The 22019-nt window shown below is 40.5% G+C and overlaps 1 protein-coding gene across 2 annotated transcripts in view; it reads right to left on the bottom strand.

Annotated features, from left to right (window-relative positions):
- The window catches only part of TMEM245 (transmembrane protein 245), a 112258-nt gene that overhangs the window by 25810 nt on the left and 64429 nt on the right, over positions 1-22019 (bottom strand). For both annotated transcript variants that reach the window (XM_032164815.2, XM_032164816.2), the window contains 4 exons: positions 20402-20500; positions 17234-17365; positions 10293-10415; positions 10005-10150 (listed from right to left, as the gene is read on the bottom strand). In XM_032164815.2, the coding sequence (XP_032020706.1) occupies positions 10005-10150; positions 10293-10415; positions 17234-17365; positions 20402-20500 (500 nt within the window). The remainder of the gene's footprint in view (positions 1-10004; positions 10151-10292; positions 10416-17233; positions 17366-20401; positions 20501-22019) is intronic.

Raw genomic sequence — 22019 nt, forward strand, 5'->3', positions numbered from 1 at the left:
AAACTGATAGTCCACAGAGACCAACCCAGAAGCCAGTGCCTCCTACCTCACCGCATATCTCCTCAAGGTATGAGGTTAAACCTCACAGTTTTATGTGAGTGGATGCTGGCAGGAAGAACAATTCAACTCATGAAAAGCTAAATGACAATGCATCTGAAGCTCCTAGTAACTGACCTAGTGCACAGTAGATGCTCAATAAGCAGTGGCTATTAGTAGAAAATGTGGTGTGTGCACAAGGAAATACTATTCAGCCCCCCCAAAAGAAGGAAATCCTGTCATTTGCGACAATGTAGATGATCCTGGAGGACATTATGGTAAGTTAAATAAGCCAGGCACAGCACAGATAGACAAATACTGCATGTGGAATCTAAGAGTTGAACTCATAGAAGTAGAGAGTAGGATGTGGTTGCCATCCTACAAATTTTTTTTTTTTTCTTTTTCTTTTTGAGACTGGGTGTCAATCTGCCACCCAGGCTGGAGTGCAGTGGTGCAATCTTGGCTCATTGCAACCTCCACCTCCCAGGCTCAAGTGATCCTCCCATCTCAGCCTCCCAGGGGCTGAGAGATGGTCAAAGGGTACAAAGTTTCAGTTAGGATGAATAAGTTCAGTAGATCTATTGTACAGCATGGTGACTACAGTTAATAATAATTCACTGTATACTTGAAAACTGCTAAGAGTACCTCTTAAATGTTCTCACAACAAAAATGGTATGTGAAGTAACGAATGTGTTAATTAGCTTGATTTAACCATTTCACAATGTAACATTTTACTACAAACTATAAATATATAGCATTTTTATTTGTTGCCTGGCTGGTTGCAGTAGCTCACACCTGTAATCCTAACACTGTCAGAGGCCAAAGCAGGTGGATCGCTTGAGCCCAGGAGTTCAAGACCAACCTAGGCAACAGGTAAAACCCCATCTCTACTATAATTACAAACAATTAGCCAGGCATAGTGCGTGCCATTAGTCATATGCCAGATGAAGTTTTTTATTTGACTTTGGGAGTAAATTATTCCTAGCAATCTCTGAATTTTAGTTTCCAAAGAACCCTGGAGATAAATGATAATTATATGCCCAGTATTACAGGTTATTTAACATTACAATTTAAAATAACCAAACCAAAACTTTCTGGTATGCTACCTGCATGTGCACAGCGCGTAACTGTACTTGGCATGTAGTGGGTTGTGTTAGTTTCCTGTTGCAGCCGTAATAAATTACCCTAAACTCAACTGGCTTCAAACATACTTTTTATCTTATAATTCAGAAGTCCTAAAACCTAGATGCCACATTCTTTTTGGAGGATTTAAGGGAGAATCTGTTTTCTCTTCTTTTTTAGTAGTTTTTTTTTTTAGGCTAGCCAAGAAAAGCAGTGAGAGTAGAGAGGGAACACAGCAATCTGTAACTGGTTGTGATCATTTAGCTGTAAATACGACCACACTTGGACTAGCCTTTTCCAGTTTTTAAAGGCTGCCTTCATTCCTTGGCTCATGGCCCCATCTTCTATCTTTCAGACCAGTAGTGTGGCATCCTCCAATCTCTCTCCATCTCTGAGCTCTGCTTCTGTCCACATGTCTCCTTCATTCTGACTCTCCTGCCTTTGTTTTCTAATAAAATTTTTTTTATTGAGATGAAGCTCATATCACATAAATTCCATCATTTTAATGTATATAATTCAGTGGTTTTTAGTATGCTCACAATTTGTGCAACTATCATCAATTCCAGAACTTCCTCCCTCTTATAGGACTTTTTTTTAACTTGTTTTTCTTCTTTCATTAAAAATAAATAAAGGTACCTAATGCTAAATGACAAGTTAATGGGTGCAGCAAAACAACATGGCACATGGATACATATGTAACAAAACTGCACATTGTGCACATGTACCCTAAAACCTAAAGTATAATAATAATAAACAATAAATTAATAAAATAAAGTAAATAAATAAATAAAGGTATATAGTTGACAATTTTTTTTTTTTTTTTTTTTTTTTTTTGAGACTGGGTGTCAATCTGTCACCCAGGCTGGAGTGCAGTGGTGCAATCTTGGCTCATCGCAACCTCCACCTCCCAGGCTCAAGTGATCCTCCCGCCTCAGCCTCCCAAGTAACTGGGACTACAGATGTACACACAACCCACTACGTGCCAACCACTGTTATGTGCTGTGCATATGCAAGTTTTGGTTCGGTTACTTTAAACAACCTATAATACTGAGCATATAATTATCACTCGTCTCTAGGGTTCTTTGGAACCTAAAATTCAGAGATTGCTAGGAATAATTTACTCCCAAAGTCAAATAAAACCAGTTAGTCGACATTTTTCGGATACTCAATTTCAGTAAGCACTTCCCTGTCTTACTATCTATGAAAGACATTACGATACAGTTCATCAAATCTCTTGCAAAAATCACGACAGATGTGGACTTCTAGCTTTCCCTAAAGGTGACCGTGTATGACTTGTGCTGTGTGAATCCATGGTGCCAATGGTCATTACCCTTCCCTTTGTAACTGCTCACAACCATGTGGTCAAGCACCTACTGCAGAAATTGACAGAACACTTACATCAAGTTTACCAGTCTAGTATTTATGGACTATATAGGCTTTTTCCACCTTTATGTCTCAAAAAGTATCTGCCTTTTCTTGGTTTTCTGGGACCTTTTTCTTCAGTGATTCTTCAAAGATTATTGACAGTTGTTCTTTAATTTTACTCCAAGCTCTCTAGCACTCAGTAGTTGATGAGAATCAAATTCAAAGACTCTGGAGGTTCTTTTCTTCCCTCCTTTTGGTAGCTCAGGTGGACCTGACTTGGCTCAATGGAAGAAGAGACTGACACACCAGCCACTGCGCTGGAGGCACCGCTTTCTAACAAGGCCTATTCCCTACTCATAGTCTTAGAGATGTTCTCCTGTCCCATACTATATATAGACTATTACAGAGCAGGATTCCTGTCTATTGGAAGGTAGGCCATCCTGCATCCAATCCAGCTATGCCCCACCTAAGCATACCTCTCTGTGGAATAAAAGTTCCAAGAGTTAGGTAGCATCAGCTTTTTCTCAGCTAGGATTTTCCCCTAATAAAGCCTATTGTATATTTATACCGTATGGCACTAAAGGTGTGAATATCCACGCCTACTTTACACAACTATATATAATAATAACTCCTCTGCACCAGGAGCTTGAATTGACTTCAAATCATTGTTTACAATGTTAACTCTTCCTAACCAGCTCTTGATCTTCATCCTTTATAAACCCTAGGATGAAACTTACTTTTTCACACGTTTCCTGATACTTAACTTTAGCTCTCAACCCTCTCTTTTCTGACCAACCAGACTGTGCTTGCTACTTTTCTAAACTGAGTAAGAAAAAAATAACAAGACAATTCAGGATTTAATCAGATGACCTGCTTTTAATGGAATGATATTTGAAGCAAGGAGTGGGATGGGGAGAATAACAAACCAGTCCAGAAGCTCTATAAACTCGGTGTACACAGGGCCTTAGACCACAGCTGAGTAGGAATTACCTGTCTAAGGAAGAAGAAAAATAATGAAGGAGGAGTGAAGAGTCCAAAGTGAATTTCTGCCTCCTCCACATTTCCTTACACTGGTTCCACCCTTGTTTCTAAAGGACTATCATTCCCCTTCCCAGTATTCTAGCCTCACTGCAATATGGCATGTCTCAAGCAGAAAGTGAGCTAGTGGGAGAGACCAGGCAGCCTTTAGAGACACAGTATATACAATAACCAGTGGGAAAAGTACTTGCCAGCTCCATTGACTGCTCTCTACATATTTATGGGGTACATAATAATGTTTCAATACATATAATGTATAGTAATCAGATGGGGTAATTGGCATATCCATCATCTTGATCATTTATCATTTCGGGGTTTTTTTTTTTTTTTTTGAGATAGTCTCACTCTGTCGCCCAGGCTGCAGTGCACTGGCATGATCACAGCTCACTGCAACCTCCACCACCTGGGTTCAAGCGATTCTCCCACCTCAGCCTCCCGAGTGGCTGGGACTACAGGCACATGCCACCAAGCCCAGCTAATTTTTGTATTTTTAATGGAGACAGGGTTTCTCCATGTTGGCCAGGCTGGTCTTGAACTCCTGACCTTAGGTGATCTGCCCGCCTCGGCCTCCCAAAGTGCTGGGATTTGAGGCGTGAGCCACCGTACCTGGCCTCATTTCTTTTGTTGGGAGCATTCTGTATCTTCCTTCTAGCTACTTGAAACGATATAATTTATTGTAGAGGCCGGGCGTGGTGGCTCACGCTTGTAATCCCAGCACTTTGGGAGGCCGAGGCGGGCGGATCACGAGGTCAGGAGATCGAGACCACGGTGAAACCCCGTCTCTACTAAAAATACAAAAAAATTAGCCGGGCGTGGTGGCGGGCGCCTGTAGTCCCAGCTACTAGGAGAGGCTGAGGCAGGAGAATGGCGTGAACCCGGGAGGCGGAGCTTGCAGTGAGCCAAGATCGCGCCACTGCACTCCAGCCTGGGCGACAGAGCGAGACTCCGTCTCAAAAAAAAAAAAAAAATTTATTGTAGAACTACAGTCATTCTACAGTGCTGTAGAACATTAGAACTTATGCCTTCTAAGTAATTTTTGTATCCTTTAACAAATCTCTCTCTACCCACCCCTTCCCAGCCCCAACCTCCCTTGAGAGGTCACATCTTCCCTTTCTTGATTCATCTGCCCTGAAAACCCAGCTCCACAGGGTGTCATATAGCAACCTGGCTGACATTAGATTTCCAGCCTGAGGGCAACAGCCACACTGTGCATTAAGCCCTAGAGAGCTGCTGAAGGGGCACAGGGAATGAATGAGCTGCTTACGTGGAATTCTTCCATTCTCACCCTCCAAAACAGTGGTGAAACACAGAAACATACAATGACAGCATCACATTAGATCATCTGGAGGCTATGGTAGTAGTAAATATTAATTCAATATTTTTATACAGTAATACATGGTTTTGTGTCCTTGACAATGCCTAGTGATTATGGATGCTTACTCTAATGCTAACTAAAAAAATAACAAGGGGTGGTTTCAATTACATAGGCAAATAGTAAACCTGCATCTCAAAACTACTTCCATTATTCGCCCATTAAAGAATTTAGCAGTTTTCGAAGCATCACAATGAGAAAGTAAAAGAAACATTTTTAAGGTAATTTACCTTGGAAACTTAAGTTTATGAGATGAATCCTTCATCAGGTAGGTTAAGCATACCTTTACTGTCTTGATTATTATTTAACAACTCCAGTTAATTTAATTTCCCCAAATATGCATAAGAGATTTCTGCTTCTCTATTCCAGTGTTGGGAGAGATTTCTTCAAATAAATGAAAATACATTTTCTTACAGCTTTACATTCTTCCTTATACATTTAAATATTGTTTATACTCTTAATGAGAATTTGTAATAAATATTTCATTTGCTCAAAGTAAAAAATGGAAACACTGATTTACTAAATGATCAATGCTGACTTTTTTTAATCCAAACACTTTTAATTCTCCAAAATTGGGAGGTACCAGTGGGAAGCATGTTCACTTTCCAAATGAGAATCGCATGGCATACACATTCTCTTATCTAATTCATCAGGACACCCACCCACTGGCACTGAAAAGCTGTAATCCCAGCAAGCAAGAGCCATACCCGTGTGCATGCACTCATGTGAAAATATCACACACACTAAATTGCATTGAGGCCGTGACAACATGCAACTTAGTAATGTGCAATATCTCCACCAGAGCAAGCAGAATGGGAGCATCAGGGAAGGGTGTGATGTATACATTCAGGAGACAACATGCTGCTAAAGAGAGGAAAATGGTCTGGGGATAAAGGATGCATGCCACTGACTCAAAACTTCATGAAATGAAAACCCAATTGCAAATGTATTCAACTGAGAAGAATACTTATTCAGAATCAAAATAATGAGTAAGGTTCAAAACTTCAATGAGATAGTGATCATAAAGCAGCCACATACTTCAGAAGCCAAAGCTTCACGAACAGACACTATCACTGTCTGGTCATGCAATTAACCCCCAATTTCAATTTCACTTTTGACTTATTCACAAATCATATAAATGAATGTAATGATTTACACTTAGCTGCAACACAGATGATGATTAATGACTGATGCTTATAAAAGTTGGTATCACTGATATTTGTAGGCTAAACTGCACTTTGAGGACATTACAATATTTTCATAGTCATTTATAAATTATAAATCATAACCACTTATTTTTCCCTCAAAATCTTTTTCCATGAAGAAACATACTGCCTCTTCAACACAAACCTTCAGGATGAAAAATCCAACAGGAGCTCTTAGAAAGAGAACTCACTACCATCTTCTCCACAGGAGAAAGGTCTTCAGAGGAATCTCTATGAAATCTGTACATTTTAAGTCTTGAATTTGAGCCAGTAAATAAACAGCCCTAGGAACTTAAACTGCAAAAAAAATCACCTTGAATTACAGCCTTAAAATTACACAACTTGATATAGCTTTGGTTAGAAAAATGTCTCAGGCCATAACCCGTTCTTTAGTCTGTACCATATTTATCAGACTCATAAAAATCTATCAGTTCTGAGAACTATTAGATTATAGTTCTGGTACCAAAGGTTGCTAAAATTTTTTCTGTATTTAAAATAAGGTGATAATAAAACAAACGGTTTTTAAATCCCAGTATACTATGGAACCAAGACATGAGCTACTGTTATAATACATAATTAGTGTGTGCACTCCCAAGAAGGTAAGTCGAATCTAATTTGTAAAAGACCGATTTCCTCATATCCCTGTAGGTGACAGCACTCTTTCTAAACTCAAATTCACTCCTAAGCCAAAGACCTGAATTTCTAAATGCCACCCTCTTATGTCCACAAATATAAGTCATGATCTTCCCTAACCAGCTCCTCTTGAAAGAAGGCATCATGGCCGGGCGCGGTGGCTCACGCTTGTAATCCTAGCACTTTGGGAGGCCAAGGAGGGTGGATCACGAGGTCAGGAGATCGAGACCACGGTGAAACCCCGTCTCTACTAAAAATACAAAAAATTAGCCGGGCGTGGTGGCGGGCGCCTGTAGTCCCAGCTACTAGGAGAGGCTGAGGCAGGAGAATGGCGTGAACCCGGGAGGCGGAGCTTGCAGTGAGCCAAGATCGCGCCACTGCACTCCAGCCTGGGCGACAGAGCGAGATTCCGTCTCAAAAAAAAAAAAAAAAAAAAAAAAAAGAAAGAAGGCATCATGGTGTAACAGAGTATGTGCTTTCAATCAGCTGAACCTAGGTGTGACTAACGGCTTTACTTACCACTGACTGGCAAACACCACATCTAAGCATTAAGTTTAAAACAAAAAAGGTGGCATATTTGGTATGAAAAAAGGTGACAGACATTTAGAGGATGGTCTGCTGTAAGAAAGAAAATTCAAAAGCTGTGATGTGAAAACAGAAACATTTTTCTAAGAATAAGAGTCAGTAACAATGAAGGTTACTTGAGGAAAATGGAAGCATCACCTTTCTTGAAGTTCTTTATGAACAAGGTAGATATTTTTCTGCAAAGCTTGGCTTAAGCCACACTGACTGGAGAATTCCTACCAGTCTTTCATATGGCTGCTCCAATAGCTTTACCCTATTGGGAAGATGAAAGATTAGCTTTTCTTTTTGGTAGAGCATTTGCAAAAGCTTTTTTGAGTCAGAAAGATATCACTAGATAAACAAAAGATAATCTATTGCTAGAATTTTCATCATTTCATTTATTCAGTAAAGATGATAATCAATGGTCATATAGGACTTTGGAGGGAAGCTATAGCTGGTACTTCCTTTGAAACAGCTTCACCCCAAATGCTGTTACACTGGATAATATATTCCCAAATCTGGAATCTTGATAGATGGCCCCTGTGTGGATACCTGAGGGCACTATACAGGGGTTAAGAGCATTTTTTTTTAATCCCACTTGACAGCCAATCACAGAAACAAGGTATTGGTGAAGACCTTACCCAGGCCTTGCCAGTAGGAAAAGGGGAGAGAACTTAGCAAAAATTCTACAGACATTGTATTTTAGGAGCATGCATCCTGCTTGAAGGTTTTCTAACAATCGAAGTGGGATTCTCCCTAGCTATTACATGAACACAGTGAAAAAATATACCAAGATCAATCAGGTACAATTATCAGAGAAAAAAAAAGATCAAGATTTCTGTGGAAGACTAGTTCCAGACAATGGTATTTATTAAAAGTATGTGGAGACAGAAATGCCAGCCAAAGATTCGCTATTCAAGAAATGCTTAAGGCCACCTGGTTAACAACATATTAGAAAAAGGAGCTCTAATGGACAATAGGAGGGTTTAATTTGAGACGTATTCATAAGAAGTAAAAATGTAGTTGAGTCTTGTTAATAAGGAATGATGACAGGGGTTAGAGAAGGGGCTGAGAGAGGCCTGCTCTGCAAAAGGGCCCTCCCTACCGGAAATGAAGAAGAGGAAAAGATAAAGGAAGCCAAGAGCCAACGACCTGGAAAGAGCTTATAGGGAGGAAAATTTGAAGAAGTTCATTCAGAAACAAAGCCTGTAAATACATGGATGCCAGAAGTCATAATGAAACAGTTTCTGGCCAGAACCTCCAGTGCATACAGAGCCTATAACTTAAGAGATAAACAAACGATTCTGCATTTCCAGTATCCAACCTACTTCTTGCAGAGGGCACAGCTTGGCTGTAGGACACAGGAGAAACAGGAAGTCCACCTACTCTCCTTCTGGAGCAAAGCTAGAACTCCTGACAGCAGAGGGTTCTGAAAGAAGTTGGAAATGGGGGTGGTGGAAGCGGGGGTTTTCTTAAGCAACTGACATGATGCTAAGAGCTAGTCTAAGATCCTGCTGATGGAAAGCTGATGGAGATAGACCATTATATCTTTGTAAATCACAGGTTTGAGAGAAGGTTATCAAAACTGCTTTGAATTGTTAAATTTTGTTTTGTTTTTGAGATAGGGTCTTACTCTGTTGCCTAGGCTGCAGTGCAGTGGTGTGACCAAGTTCACTGCAGCCTCCATCTTCCAGGCTCAAGCAATCCTACCACCTCAGCCTCTTAAGTAGCTGGGACTACAGCTTTCACACCACCATGCCTGGCTAATCTTTTTTATTTTTAGTAGAGACAAGGTGTCGCTATGCTGCCCAGGTTGTGTCAAATTTCTGAGCTCGAGCAATCCTCCTGCCTCAGCCTCCCAAAGTGCTGGGATTACAAGTATGAGCCACCGTGCCCGGTCTGTTTTTTTGTTTTTTAAGAAACAGGGTCTTGGCCGGGCATGGTGGCTCATGCCTGTAATCCCAGTATTTTGGGAGGCCGTGGCAGGCAGATCACTTAAGGTTAGGAGTTTGAGACCAGCCTGGCCAACATGGTGAAACCTCGTCTCTACTAAAAATACAAAAATTAACCGGGTGTGGTGGTGCACGCCTGTAATCCCAGCTACTTAGGAGGCTGAGGGAGGAGAATCACTTGAACACTGGAGGCAGAGACTGCACTGAGCCAAGATCACACCACTGCAATCCATCTGCAAAAAAACAAAGAAACAGGATCTTGCTCTGTCACCAAGGCTGGAGCACAGTGGCATGATCACAGCTCACTGTAACCTCAAGTTCCTCAAGCGAGCCTCCACCCTCGGCCTCCCAAGTAACTGGGGTTACAGGTGCATGCCACCAAGCCCAGATAATTTTTAAAATATTTTTATAGAGTCAGGGTCTCACTATGTTGTCCAGGCTGGTCTCAGACTCCTGGCCTCAAGCAATCTTCCTGCCACAAGCAATCTCAATTGCTGGAATTACAGGCATGAGCCACTGTACCTGGCCTGAATCTTTTGCTTATTAACAACTGCACTGTTCATATTTATCCTCTCAAAATGAGATGAAAACCTTGAAGATACCAGAGTCCTTCACGAGTTTAGCACTGAATGTTATCAGGATGCTCACAACAAAAAACAGGCTTATCATGGAAAAAAATTCTGGGAGAAATAAGAATAGCATAAACCTTATCCTTACCTGATAGCTTCTTCCACAGACTGGCCAATAATATTAGAAGAAGGACCTGGCTGAGATAGTGGAGTCAGGCTTATGACCCACTTCACTGGCTTGTAGTACTCATCACTGGAACTTAATAGATAAAATAGTGTGGTCAGGAAAATTATCTGCAAAACAAAGGATAATATCTCCTAAAAAAAATCGTATTTGGAAACTATAGGAAGACAGACGTCTGCAATTGCAAATGAAACCAGAAATATGCTTTAACAGGGAAGGAAATGTGACATGTACTTATCTATGTGGACATACCAGAGAGAGTACAAAATTGAGAAGGGCTGTCCCGCTGTAGAACAGGATGGTCAAGAGTGTGGTGACAGTGGTGAACAGCAGGCTCACGTTCCGGCTCATAACGATCCACAGAGACTCCAAGATCTGACCAGGAAGGAAAGCTGGATTATCAGAAGCAATCCTCATGAAAAAAGTTTCTACAGCCATCTAGCGCGCTTTTAATACAGTGTTTTAGTACCATGAACTGAAAAGCTAAGAACTGAGGATTATTTCAAATGAAAATTAAAAAAAAAAAAAAAAACAAAAATAGTTCTATAATCAATAGTAAAGAAAATAGTAAATCCACACTAAATAATATAGACACCAATTAAAAACATTGCTGTTATAACATGGGAAAATATTTTACAATGAAATGCTAAATTTCAAAAACGGGATTAAAAAATTGTATATATAATTGGTGGGGCATGGTGGCTCATGCCTGTAATCCCAGCACTTTGGGAGGCTGAGGCAGGTGGATCACCTGAGTTCAGGAGTTCCAGACCAGCCTGACCAACATAGTAAAACCCTGTCTCTACTAAAAATACAAAATTAGCCAAGTGTGGTGTGGTGCATGCTTGTAATCCCAGCTACTTGGGAGGCTGAGGCAGGAGAATCTCTTGAACCTGGGAGGCAGGGGTTGCAGTGATTGCAGTGAGCTGAGACCCCGCCATCGCACTCTAGCCTGGGCAGCAAGAGCAAAACTCTGTCTCCAAAAAAAAAAAAAGTGTATATATATATATACACACACACACACACACACACACACACACACACATATCATTGTAGATTATGTAAAAATCGCAAGCAAAGAAAAATATAGTCATGCATCACTTAATTATGGAGATATATTCTGAGAAATGTGTCATGAGGCAATTTCGTCCTGCAAACGTCATAGAGTGTACTGATACAAACCTAAATGGTAAAGCCTAGCACACATATAGGCTACAAGATACAACCTACTACTCCTAAACTACAAACCTTTGTAGCATGTTACTGTACTGAATACCAAAGGCAACCACAATACAGGTATTTGTATATCTAAACATCTAAAAGGTACAGTAAAAATACAGTATTATAATCTTATGGGACCATGACTGCATTATGTGGCCCATCGTTAACAGAGACATTATTATGTGACACACGTCATGACTTTACCTCCTGGGGAATATGCTAGAGTACAACCTGTGGTTATATTTATCTTGTAGGATCCTAAGGGCAGGCCATGAAATTCCAGTATTTGCTTTACTGGCTGCCTAGCCCCTATCCTTGCCATTTCCAACTTAGAGCTATCTACAAATATAAAAAGCATCACCTCAATGACTTCATTAAATCACAAGAAAAGCAATCAACAGACAGGGACAAGAGCAGTGTTCTGAGGCCAAAAATCTTTCCTGAGACAGGCAATGACCAGTATATTGAGGTCTACTGAGTTCAGCTGATTTGTCACCTACACATTCACTAGAACCAGATATCACGAGGAAGGTTTCTTATAGATGTTAAATATTAATAAAGGAGAGGTACAATATTTATAGCATACCTGCACATTTCATTTACTATCTCAAATCCCCTTATTATATTATCTGTTCTATTCTTCCCAAGTGGACTATCCTTCCTCTTAATGAAAAATACAAAAGCAAAAGGACCAGAAAAACACCTCCCATTACCATTTCTAAAATGCTTCCATAGACCTCCCAACAATGCCGTGGACGAAGAAATGCAGATGATATTATCTCTATTTACAGATACATAATTTGAAGCTCACAAATTTTTAGAAAACTTGCCCAAAGGCACAAAGCTAGTAAGTGGAACTAGAGTTTACAGCTTAAATGTTGTGGGGCAGAACTCACAACATCTGATTTTTGTTTTGGTGCCCTTCCCAAAACAGCAGTTCTGGTTTTTGTCATATGTCCATCTGTTCTATGAAAAGTCCTCTCCATTCCTTTCCTACTTCAGATGTACCATTTATAAAGGCATATTTTGTTGCCCTCGGCATTTCTTGCAAACCTCAGCTCAGTTTCATAAGAGAACTCTGGCAGGCTGGTTTCATTTACAAAAACTCCTTACATAAAATCATGAAAATGCTTCACAATGCCTACAAAAATATGCAAGATTGACTATTTGACCTCGTGGGATAAAGAATAAATGAACAATGCCATCAGTTCCAAGAAACAAGCCAACAATGCCTTTACTTGTGATTTGACAAGCATTCTTTTTGCAGCTTCAGTCATTTTGGAATTTTTATTTAAAAAAAAAAAAAAATTTAAATAGTTTCTGAGTTGCACTGAGAGAAAATACCTTGCGGTAATTCTTAAGAAATTAACTAAATACACTAATTTTAGACTGGTAGTCTCCAACAACAAAAAAGTAACCATTCCTATTTGAAAGAAAAAAAGAAAGGGAATCAACTGGAGAAAACAGAGGAAGAAACATTTCTAGAATATTAACTGAATCCTTAAAGTAAAGTGGTTTTAATTTATATGCCAGGCTTAGAGAGGAGAAAATGGGTAAAGGCAGGCACAATAGCAAGGCCCATGAAACTCTGAAAACAAAATAGATTTATGGAGACAAAATATATCTCAACTCAGGCTGGTTGCGGTGGCTCACACCTGTAATCCCAGCACTTTGGGAGGCCAAGGTGAGCAGATCAGTTGAAGCCAGGAGTTTGAGACCAGCCTGGCCAACATGGTGAAATCCCATGTCTACTAACAATACAAAAAAATTAGCTGAATGTGGTGGCGCATGCCTGTAATCCCAACTACTCAGGAGGCTGAGGCACAAAAACTTCTTGAACCCAGGAGGTGGAGGTTGCAGTGAGCTGAGATCTTGCCACTGCACTCCAGACTGGGTGACAATGCAAGACTTTGAGGGGAAAAAAAAAGGATCCTAACTCAGAAGTAGAAAACATGAGCCAGGTTTGGTATCAGTTTAATCAACAATAGCAATGTAAGTACTGGAAGAATGTCACAAAGAGTTCATTATGAAACACACAAAAAGCCCAAGAGACTTACTGAACCAACTAAGCAATGTGGTCATGAACGGTGGTCTCTACTGTGGATAAGAACTGACCAACAAGGCCTCACCATCTCCAGTGGCTCTGCAGCCCATTACTCTTGAGTCCACCACTCACCAAACAACCTTTTGATTATTAATTTGGTTTCCCAGTACTCATTTAGAGCCATCAGCCCACCTTCTATGGAGCCAGTGAAGGAGATTCAAAGGTAATAGTTTAAGGCCGGGCGCAGTGGCTCACGCTTGTAATCCCAGCACTTTGGGAGGCCGAGGCAGGCGGATCACGAGGTCAGGAGATCGAGACCACAGTGAAACCCCGTCTCTACTAAAAATACAAAAAAAAAAAAAATAAGCTGGGGCGAGTGGCGGGCGCCCCCAGGCCCAGCTAATTCGAGGAGATGAGGGAGGAGGAAGGCGTGACCCGGGGGGGGGGGGTTGCAACGAGCCCCGCGCCCGCCCCCCCACCCCAGGCAGGGGGAAAAAGCCCGGCTCCCCCAAAAAAAAAAAAAAAAAAAAAGGCAATAGTTTAGAAAAACAAAGAAGGAAGAGGACATTGCAGGGATGCAGAGGTCTAAATAAGGGAAAATGTCTCTCCTGGCAGAACTGAGCCACCTCTGTCTGCCTCAGAGACTTGGGAGGGAGCCTGGAGACGATGGACCACATGAGCTCTGCTATCTTTCTCTAGTTCCAATCTTTCTTATCTATAAAGGAAGGGACATGAGTCACGTGACCTCAAAACACCATTTCAACTCAGCCACTGTATTTCTAAATACAACAATAATTATTGGCTGGGCACGGTGGCTCATGCCTGTAATCCCAGCACTTTGGGAGGCCGAGGTGAAAGAAGAGCTTGAGCTCAGGAGTTCAAGACCAGCCTGTGCAACACAGCAAGACCCCATCTTTGCAAAAAATTTAAAAATCAGCTGAGTGTGGTGGTGTATGCCTGTAGTCCAAGCTACTCAGGAGGAAGGAGGAGGAGGATGAAGCGGGAGGATGGCTTGAGCCTAGGAGGTCGAGGATGCAGTAAGCCACAGTCAAACTACTGCACTACAGCCTAATGTGCTTCTCTTAATTAGTTTGAGGACCTAACACCATACTAAATTCTAAGGTAGTGATATATGAGATTCCTTCTACCTCCAAAAACTTACAATCTAGTCCAGAAGATTGGGTATAAACACTAAAGTGTCAAAAATTGAAAAAGAAGGTAAAATATGTTGAGGTATCAAAAGGGTGAAAATAATAAATGCAAAAGGAGTCTGAATGTAGAGAAACCTCAATGTGTTCTGAAATACACTGGGAAGATTTCATGAACGAGACTGGCCCTAAGCCACCTATTTACAACAATATCCAAAAAAAAAAACCTGACAAAGCAAATAAAAATATAAAGGTATGAGACTAAGAAATGTTGAGTTCTCTAGAGGATGAAATACAGTTTGAAAGATAATACAACATTATATAAAAAGTCTGGCCTCTGGAGCCAAGGAAAGATGGACTGAATTTGAGTATCAACTGTTATTTACCATGCTAACTATTTAACACCTCTGAGCCTGTTTTTTTGTTATTAAAATGAAGGCAACTATACTACTTTTGCAGAATCACTGGGAGAATTAAACTGGAAATTAGTAAGCACCTAGCACAATATTTGACACAAAATATTTCATACAAAAACTACTAAATAATCATCTGTTCCCTGAACTGTCCATTACTCAATATTTAAATGTGTTTAGGGATACAGAAATTATACTTTTCTTTTTGAGGGACTACATGGCAAAACTGTTATTTTAGTTTCAAAAACTGCCTCTTCTCTTTCCATAAGAATTTATAAAATTTAATCATGTTTATCATCTATCTTAATATGATTCAACACTGTCACTTCATCAATAACAGATGCTTTTAAGTTCAACGACTGCAGTCACAAAACGAAACAAAACAAAACAAAAAGGGATTCAATAACTTAGTTAACACACCTGAATTTTTGGGGAAAGCAAACATTCAAAGGTATTATTAGATGATACACTATTTGTGTATGCATTGGCATTAAAGAGCCAACTGGAAGGTCCAGGATACTGGGTGGAACCTGCTGACTAATGGGCTTTTCTACAGGACCTTCCAGCTGCTTTCAGTGTTGCACTCTTAAAAAGGAACACACTGCCAAGGATCACCAGACAGGTGACAAAAGAGAAAGCAAAACAAACTTTAAAGAAACTCAGAGCAAAGAGAGAGCAGAAGTCATTTTAAATATTTTATTAGTAATATTCTCAAATAAATAAAAAAGGATGGTTCAGAATAAAGAGCTGTTGGATATTACAAGTATGATAGCAGAAATGAAAATTTCAACCACGGTTTCTTTTTTTTCTTTTCTTTTTTTTTTTTTTTTAAGACGGAGTTTCGCTCTTGTTACCCAGGCTGGAGCTCAGTGGTGCAATCTCAGCTCACCGCACCCTCCGCCTCCCAGATTCAAGCGATTCTCCTGCCTCAGCCTCCCGAGTAGCTGGGATTACAGGCATGTGCCACCATGCCCAGCTAATTTTGTATTTTTAGTAGAGACAGGGTTTCTCCATGTTGGTTAAGCTGATCTCAAACTCCCAACCTCAGGTGATCCACCCACCTTGGCCTCCCAAAGTGCTGGGATTACAGGCATGAGCAACCACGCCTGGCCTCAATCACTGTTTCAAAGGCAAGTTGAAGCTATTTCTCAGGGGAAAAAGAAAACAAAGAGAGAGAAAACAGAAAAGAGGCTTTCAAAATTAAGGAATCCATGTTAAAGGCCCAATATCTGATTAACAGCACTTCATCTTCCACATTAAGAAGCCAAAAGATAACATCTAAAACTGGAAAACAAAGAAAGAGTAGCATAAACATTATTTTAGAAATTCAGAGGTAAATACCCAGGGAAAGCTAAAAGAATTGACAGTTGTTTGTAAAGAAAAGGTGGGAAATTGGGAGGCATACAGCAGGGTACTGCAGTTTATTAAAATCTTTCAGAGATGCTGCCTTTTCAGTTATGGTCATGTATTACTTTGATAAAAATTAAATTTAGGCCAGGTGCGATGGCTCACGCCTATAATCCCAGCACTTTGGGAGGCCAAGGCGGGCAGATCACTTGAGGTCAGGAGTTCAAGACCAGCTTGGGCCAACATGGAGAAACCCCGTATCTACTAAAAAATGCAAAAAATAAAAAAAAATTAGCTGGGTGTGGCCCACCACACCACACCAGGCACGCCTGTAATCCCAGCTACTCAGAAGGCTGAGGTAGGAGAATTGCTTGAACCCGGGAGGCGGAAATTGCAGTAAGCTGAGATCACATTACCTTACTCCAGCCTAGGCAACAGAATGAGACTCCGTCTCAAAAAAATATTAATTAATTAATTTTAAAAAGTTTAGCACGTCAAACCTCAATTTTTGTTCACTTGATGAAAGTCACAAGTTTATGCACAAGAAAATTTCTCTCTGTGAAATTCTACAAAATACGGTATGGAATGAAAAGGAGCAGTAGTTAGCACTTAGGAATGCTGCAAAGACTGCAGAGGTGATGGTGCATGGTGGGAGGTTAGGTGGGAAGGTAACAAGCTAAGCATGCATAACATTCCATCCCTCCAGTGTAACTGGAACCATATTTCCATCTGGTCAAGGGTCTTCGCACACCACAAAGGCAGGTCCCTCTCTAGTAGTCCAGTTGGAGACATCCTGGTCATCTCTCAGTTACTCTACAACCACAGGGGAAATACCAAGGGAGTGACAACTGAAGCCTATGGCTTTTGAACATCATCCTAGTGCATTTAGAGTTCTCAAACATGTAAATGTCATGATGTTAAAAACAGGATAGATGAGGCCTCAAAGTGTATAAAGAAAACTTGGAATTACAGTTTGTTTTTATTTTGAATTTCAGCTTAACTATAAATGCTATTTCTTACCGAAAGAAATGTCTCAATGTTCTCGTGAACAAAGGAAACAATATCCTGCCAGTCCAGAATGTCTCCCAGCCAGCTATTCTGACGACTGACATGCAACTTCTGTCCTTTGTGCCTTCCAGAGTGTGTTACATTCTATGGAATAAAACAGTGCAGACATGAAATTCCCATCTTAATCTAAAGAACAAAAAGTATAAATGTCACATTTTGCTTCAGGTCCCCTTAATCACTTCAGTAAGTACTCCAAGGAAAAGAACTTTGCATTATTTAAGAAATCAGCTAAGGCCGGGTGCGGTGGCTCACGTCTGTAATCCCAGCACTTTGGGAGGCCGAGGCAGGTGGATCACAAGGTCAGGAGTTTGAGACCACGCTAACCAACATGGTGAAACCCCATCTCTGCTAAAAATACAAAAATTAGCCAGGCGTGGTGGCACGTGCCTGTAACCCAGCTACTCAGGAGGCTGCGGCAGGAGAATTACTTGAATCCAGGGGGCGGAGGTTGCAGTGAGCCAAGAATGTGCCAGGGCACTCCAGCCTCGGTGACAGAGCAAGACTCTGTCTAAAAAAGAAAAAAGAAATCAGCTACGAACTCCATTTAAAGACCTGAAATATAAAATTCTTTTGTTTATATTCTAGGTACCTTGTCTGAGTCTTGCTCCAGTGCTTCCCTCCTAAATACATTTGCAAACACATCTTATTTCTCAGTATCTACAACAACACACTAAACAGCATTTACTTTCTTTTTTTTTTTTTTTTAGTTTTTAGGCCCTCCACCTTTCTCTTGATCTCCCATCGTTGCTTTTTCTTCCTTTCCTCATTTTTTTTTTTTTTTTTTTTTTTTTGAGACAGGGTCTCGCTCTATCACCCAGGCTAGAGTGCACTGGTGCGATTTCGGCTCACTGCAAACCCTGCCTACCAGGTTCATGCCATTCTCCTGCCTCAGCCTCCTGAGTAGCTGGGACTACAGGCACCCGCCACAACGCCTGGCTAATTTTTTTTTTATTTTTAGTAGAGACAGGGTTTCACTGTGTTAGCCAGGATGGTCTTGATCTCCTGACCTCGTGATCCGCCCACCTCGGCCTCCCAAAGTGCTGGGATTACAGGCGTGAGCCACCGTGCCCGGCCCTCATTTTTCTTTTTAATTTACCATACAAGATAAGGAAAATGAGGACAGAAGAATATAGCAAGCAAACGTAAGGCAGTAAATAGAATTTATCTATCTAGAAGACATTGGCAGAGATATGAGAATAACTAAATTTGAAAGAGATAAGGGCCAGGTAAAATGGCTCACATCTGTAATCCTACCACTTTGGGAGGCTGAGGCAAGAGGATCACTTGAGCCTAGGAGTTCAAGACAAACCCAGGCAACATAGTGAGATCCTATCTTTATAAAAATTTAAAAATTAGACAAGCATGATGGTAGGAATGTTGTCTTCTTTTTTTAGAGACAGGGTCTTGCTTGCCCTGTCACCAGGCTGGACTGGAGTGCAATGGTGCAGTCATAGCTCACTGCAGCCTCCAACTCCTGAGCTTCAGTGATCCTCCTGCCTCAGTCTCCCCGAGTAGCTAGGACTACAGGCCCACATCACCACATCCAGCTAATTTTTTGTATAGATGGGGTCTCACTAGGTTGCCCAGACTGGTCTGAAGCTCCCAGCCTCACGTGATCCTCCCACTTCAGCCTCCCAAACAGCCAGGATTACAGGCATGAGCCACCATGCCCAGCCAACAAATATGCCAATTTTGTACAAAGAATTGGAGCATCCCTGGATTTTGGTACCAGTGGGGTGTCTTAGGACCAATCACCCATGATACTGGGGGACAACTGTACTTAACCACTTAACAAACCTATGCTTATGAAACACTGACCTTCCTCTACTATAAAATAAAGCTCAGGAGGTATGAGGGGTAATAAAAGCTATTTGTAAGCAGAAGCCCCAGAATTAGCAGAGGAAACAGATATAGCTTTCTAATTATCTGGTTTTTCAGCAGATGGGATCAAATCTATGATACTCACCTAGATATTCCCTGAATATTTTTTCCCAAGTCTTTGAAATCTATAAAAACTAACAATCTTCCTTCAACTCATCCCAAAGCAAGAGTACATAATCCCAAACAAGTCACTAAGCAACAAATTCAAATTTAAAATCAGCCCTCCTCCCCCTCCACCCTACATTAAGAGACTTATATATATACTTGCTCTCCTTAGATCAACTCTGAGAACCATCACCACCAACTCTGCGCACTCTATACACAGCACGGCTCCTGCTAGCCCACAGGCTCTGCCAGATCCGGTGTATAGGATGGCCTGGGCAACATGGCAAAACCCTGTCTCTACAAAAAATACAAAAAAATTCACCAGGCATGGTGGCATGCACCTGTAATCCCAGCTACTCAGTAGGCTGAGGCAGGAGGATCACTCGAGCCCAAGAGACGGAGGTTATAGTAAGCCGAGATCACACCACTGCACTCCAGTCTGGGTGACAGAGCAAGACCCTGTCTCAAAAAATAAATAAATAAATAATAATAAAAAATAAAAGATCTCTAAGCTTTTAGATTGTTTCACTTCCTCAAAGAAAAGTTATTAATGCCTACAATTGTACTGCCTAAAACAGTAGCCAGTAGGAGCTAGCCACACGTGGCTACTGAGCACTTAAAATATGGCTAGCTCAAAAACTGAGATGTGCTGCTGGTATAAAATGCATGCTAGATTTCAAAGACAGTATGGAAAAAAAAGAATATAAAATACCTTATTAAATTTTTTCTAATGATTATATATTAAAATAATAGTATTTGGGGTATATTGGGTTAAATTAAATATCACTAAAAAACTAAAACAGGTAAAATTCGTTTAGTATAAGTACTAGAAAATTTAACATTACCTTATGTGGCTTGCATTACACTTCTCCTGTACAGAGCTAGTCTAGAGGATGAGATGTCCATGACAACAGACTGAGGATGGAATACTGACGCACCAGAGAGATAGGCAGGTTCTGCCATGGAGACTAACCATCAACTCACACTGACTTTTAGTGACCTGAGGCTTAAGGTTTTGCTGTTTTAAAATTTCCATGAATGAAATCCCACTGTGAATATAATCCTATCTAGCAGATGAGTCAATAAAAGGACTTTATTAGTTTACAACAGAAAACCTTAGCTAAAATAACTTACCTTTACAAACCAAGAGTGATACAGTCTGTCCCAAAGTTCTAGTACTTGCTTTTCAATTACAGCAGTATTGTTCACCTTATCTCCTAGAATTTTATGGAGCTAGAAAAAAACACAGATATGACCTGGTACAATATTTCAGGCAACAACAGAGTAAAATTAATATATGCTGGGTATTTACATTTGTTCCAAAGCAAACAAAAATGTTCCAGACTATTTATCTCCAGCCATATTACGTTCTTTCCTTAAATCTACTCCTGAGTATTCCCACTAAATTTCCTTTCTCATCTTTTTGCTTCTATTTTCTTTGCTCTATTCTCAGGTCTCTAACAGAGCTACCTCATGCTATCACATAATGGTGCAAATGAAGCCATGATTGCTGACTTATCTGATCTTACCTGTCCAGAGAAAAATCTTTCCCCTGTAATCCCAGTGCCCTTCCATTATACATATGTCTCATGTTACATTTATCTCTATTATTAAGAATTACCACAGAACTTTAAGTAAAATTTTAGGATGTTGGCTATAAACACAAATCCTTCCCTCCATTTGCATGCTGAGAGATGTCCGGTCTCATTTACAATTGATCAGACCTGCCTCGGGTTTGTGGAAATCAAGTACACTGAGACAACGTAACTTAGAGGAAGGCTATCATTATAAGATGTTATCCCACTTAGTTATTATTAAAACCATATTATAATATAAAAAACAATTTTTACACTTTCAGAGGTTGAGGTGGGCAATTGCTTGAACCCAGGAGTCTGAGATCAGCTTGACCAACATGGCGAAATCCCATCTCTACAAAAAATACAAAAAAATTACTAGGTGTGGTGGTGTATGCCTGCAGTCCCAGCTACTCGGGAGACTGAGGTGAGAGGATCACCTGAGTCCAGGAGGTTGAGGCTGCACTGAGCCATGATCATGCCAACGTGCTCCAGCCTGAGCAACAGAGTAAGACCTGGTCTCAGAAAAAAAAAAAAAAAAAAAACCCCAAAGAAATTCTAAAAGAAATTTGTAGGCCCACTTCCTTAATACAATTGTTTCCATTTTTCTATTTCCTCTGCAACTTTCTGCCTGTTTACATAGAGACAATTTAGAATTCTTTATTTTCCACTGCATTATAAACATTTAATCTTTAGCCTTCATCACTAACCTTCATCTTTAATACTTTTATATTAGTTCATTACGTTCTGGTATTAGCTGATCATTACCCACTCTAAGGATACACAATAAATCCTTCTTTTTTTTTTTTTTTGAGATAGAGTCTTGCTCTGTCACCCAGGCTGAAGTGCAGTGGCGCGATCTAGACTCTCAATGCAATCTCTGCCTCCCAGGTTCCAGCAATTCTCCTGTCTCAGCCTCCTGAGTAGCTGGGATTACAGGTGTGTGCCACCACACTCAGATAATTTTTGTATTTTTAGTACAGATGGGGTTTCACCATGTTGGCCAGGCTGGTCTTGAACTCCTGACCTCAAGTGATCTGCCCACCTCAGCCTCCACAAGTGCTGGGATTACAGGTGTGAGCCACCGTGCCCACCCATGAATCCTAATTTTTAATGTCATGATAACACTGCAATGAACATCCTTTTACACAGTTTTTTTTTTTTTTTTTTTTTTTTTT

This window comes from Hylobates moloch, unplaced genomic scaffold (genome assembly GCF_009828535.3).
Source record: "Hylobates moloch isolate HMO894 unplaced genomic scaffold, HMol_V3 SCAFFOLD_10, whole genome shotgun sequence".
Taxonomy (NCBI): domain Eukaryota; kingdom Metazoa; phylum Chordata; class Mammalia; order Primates; family Hylobatidae; genus Hylobates; species Hylobates moloch.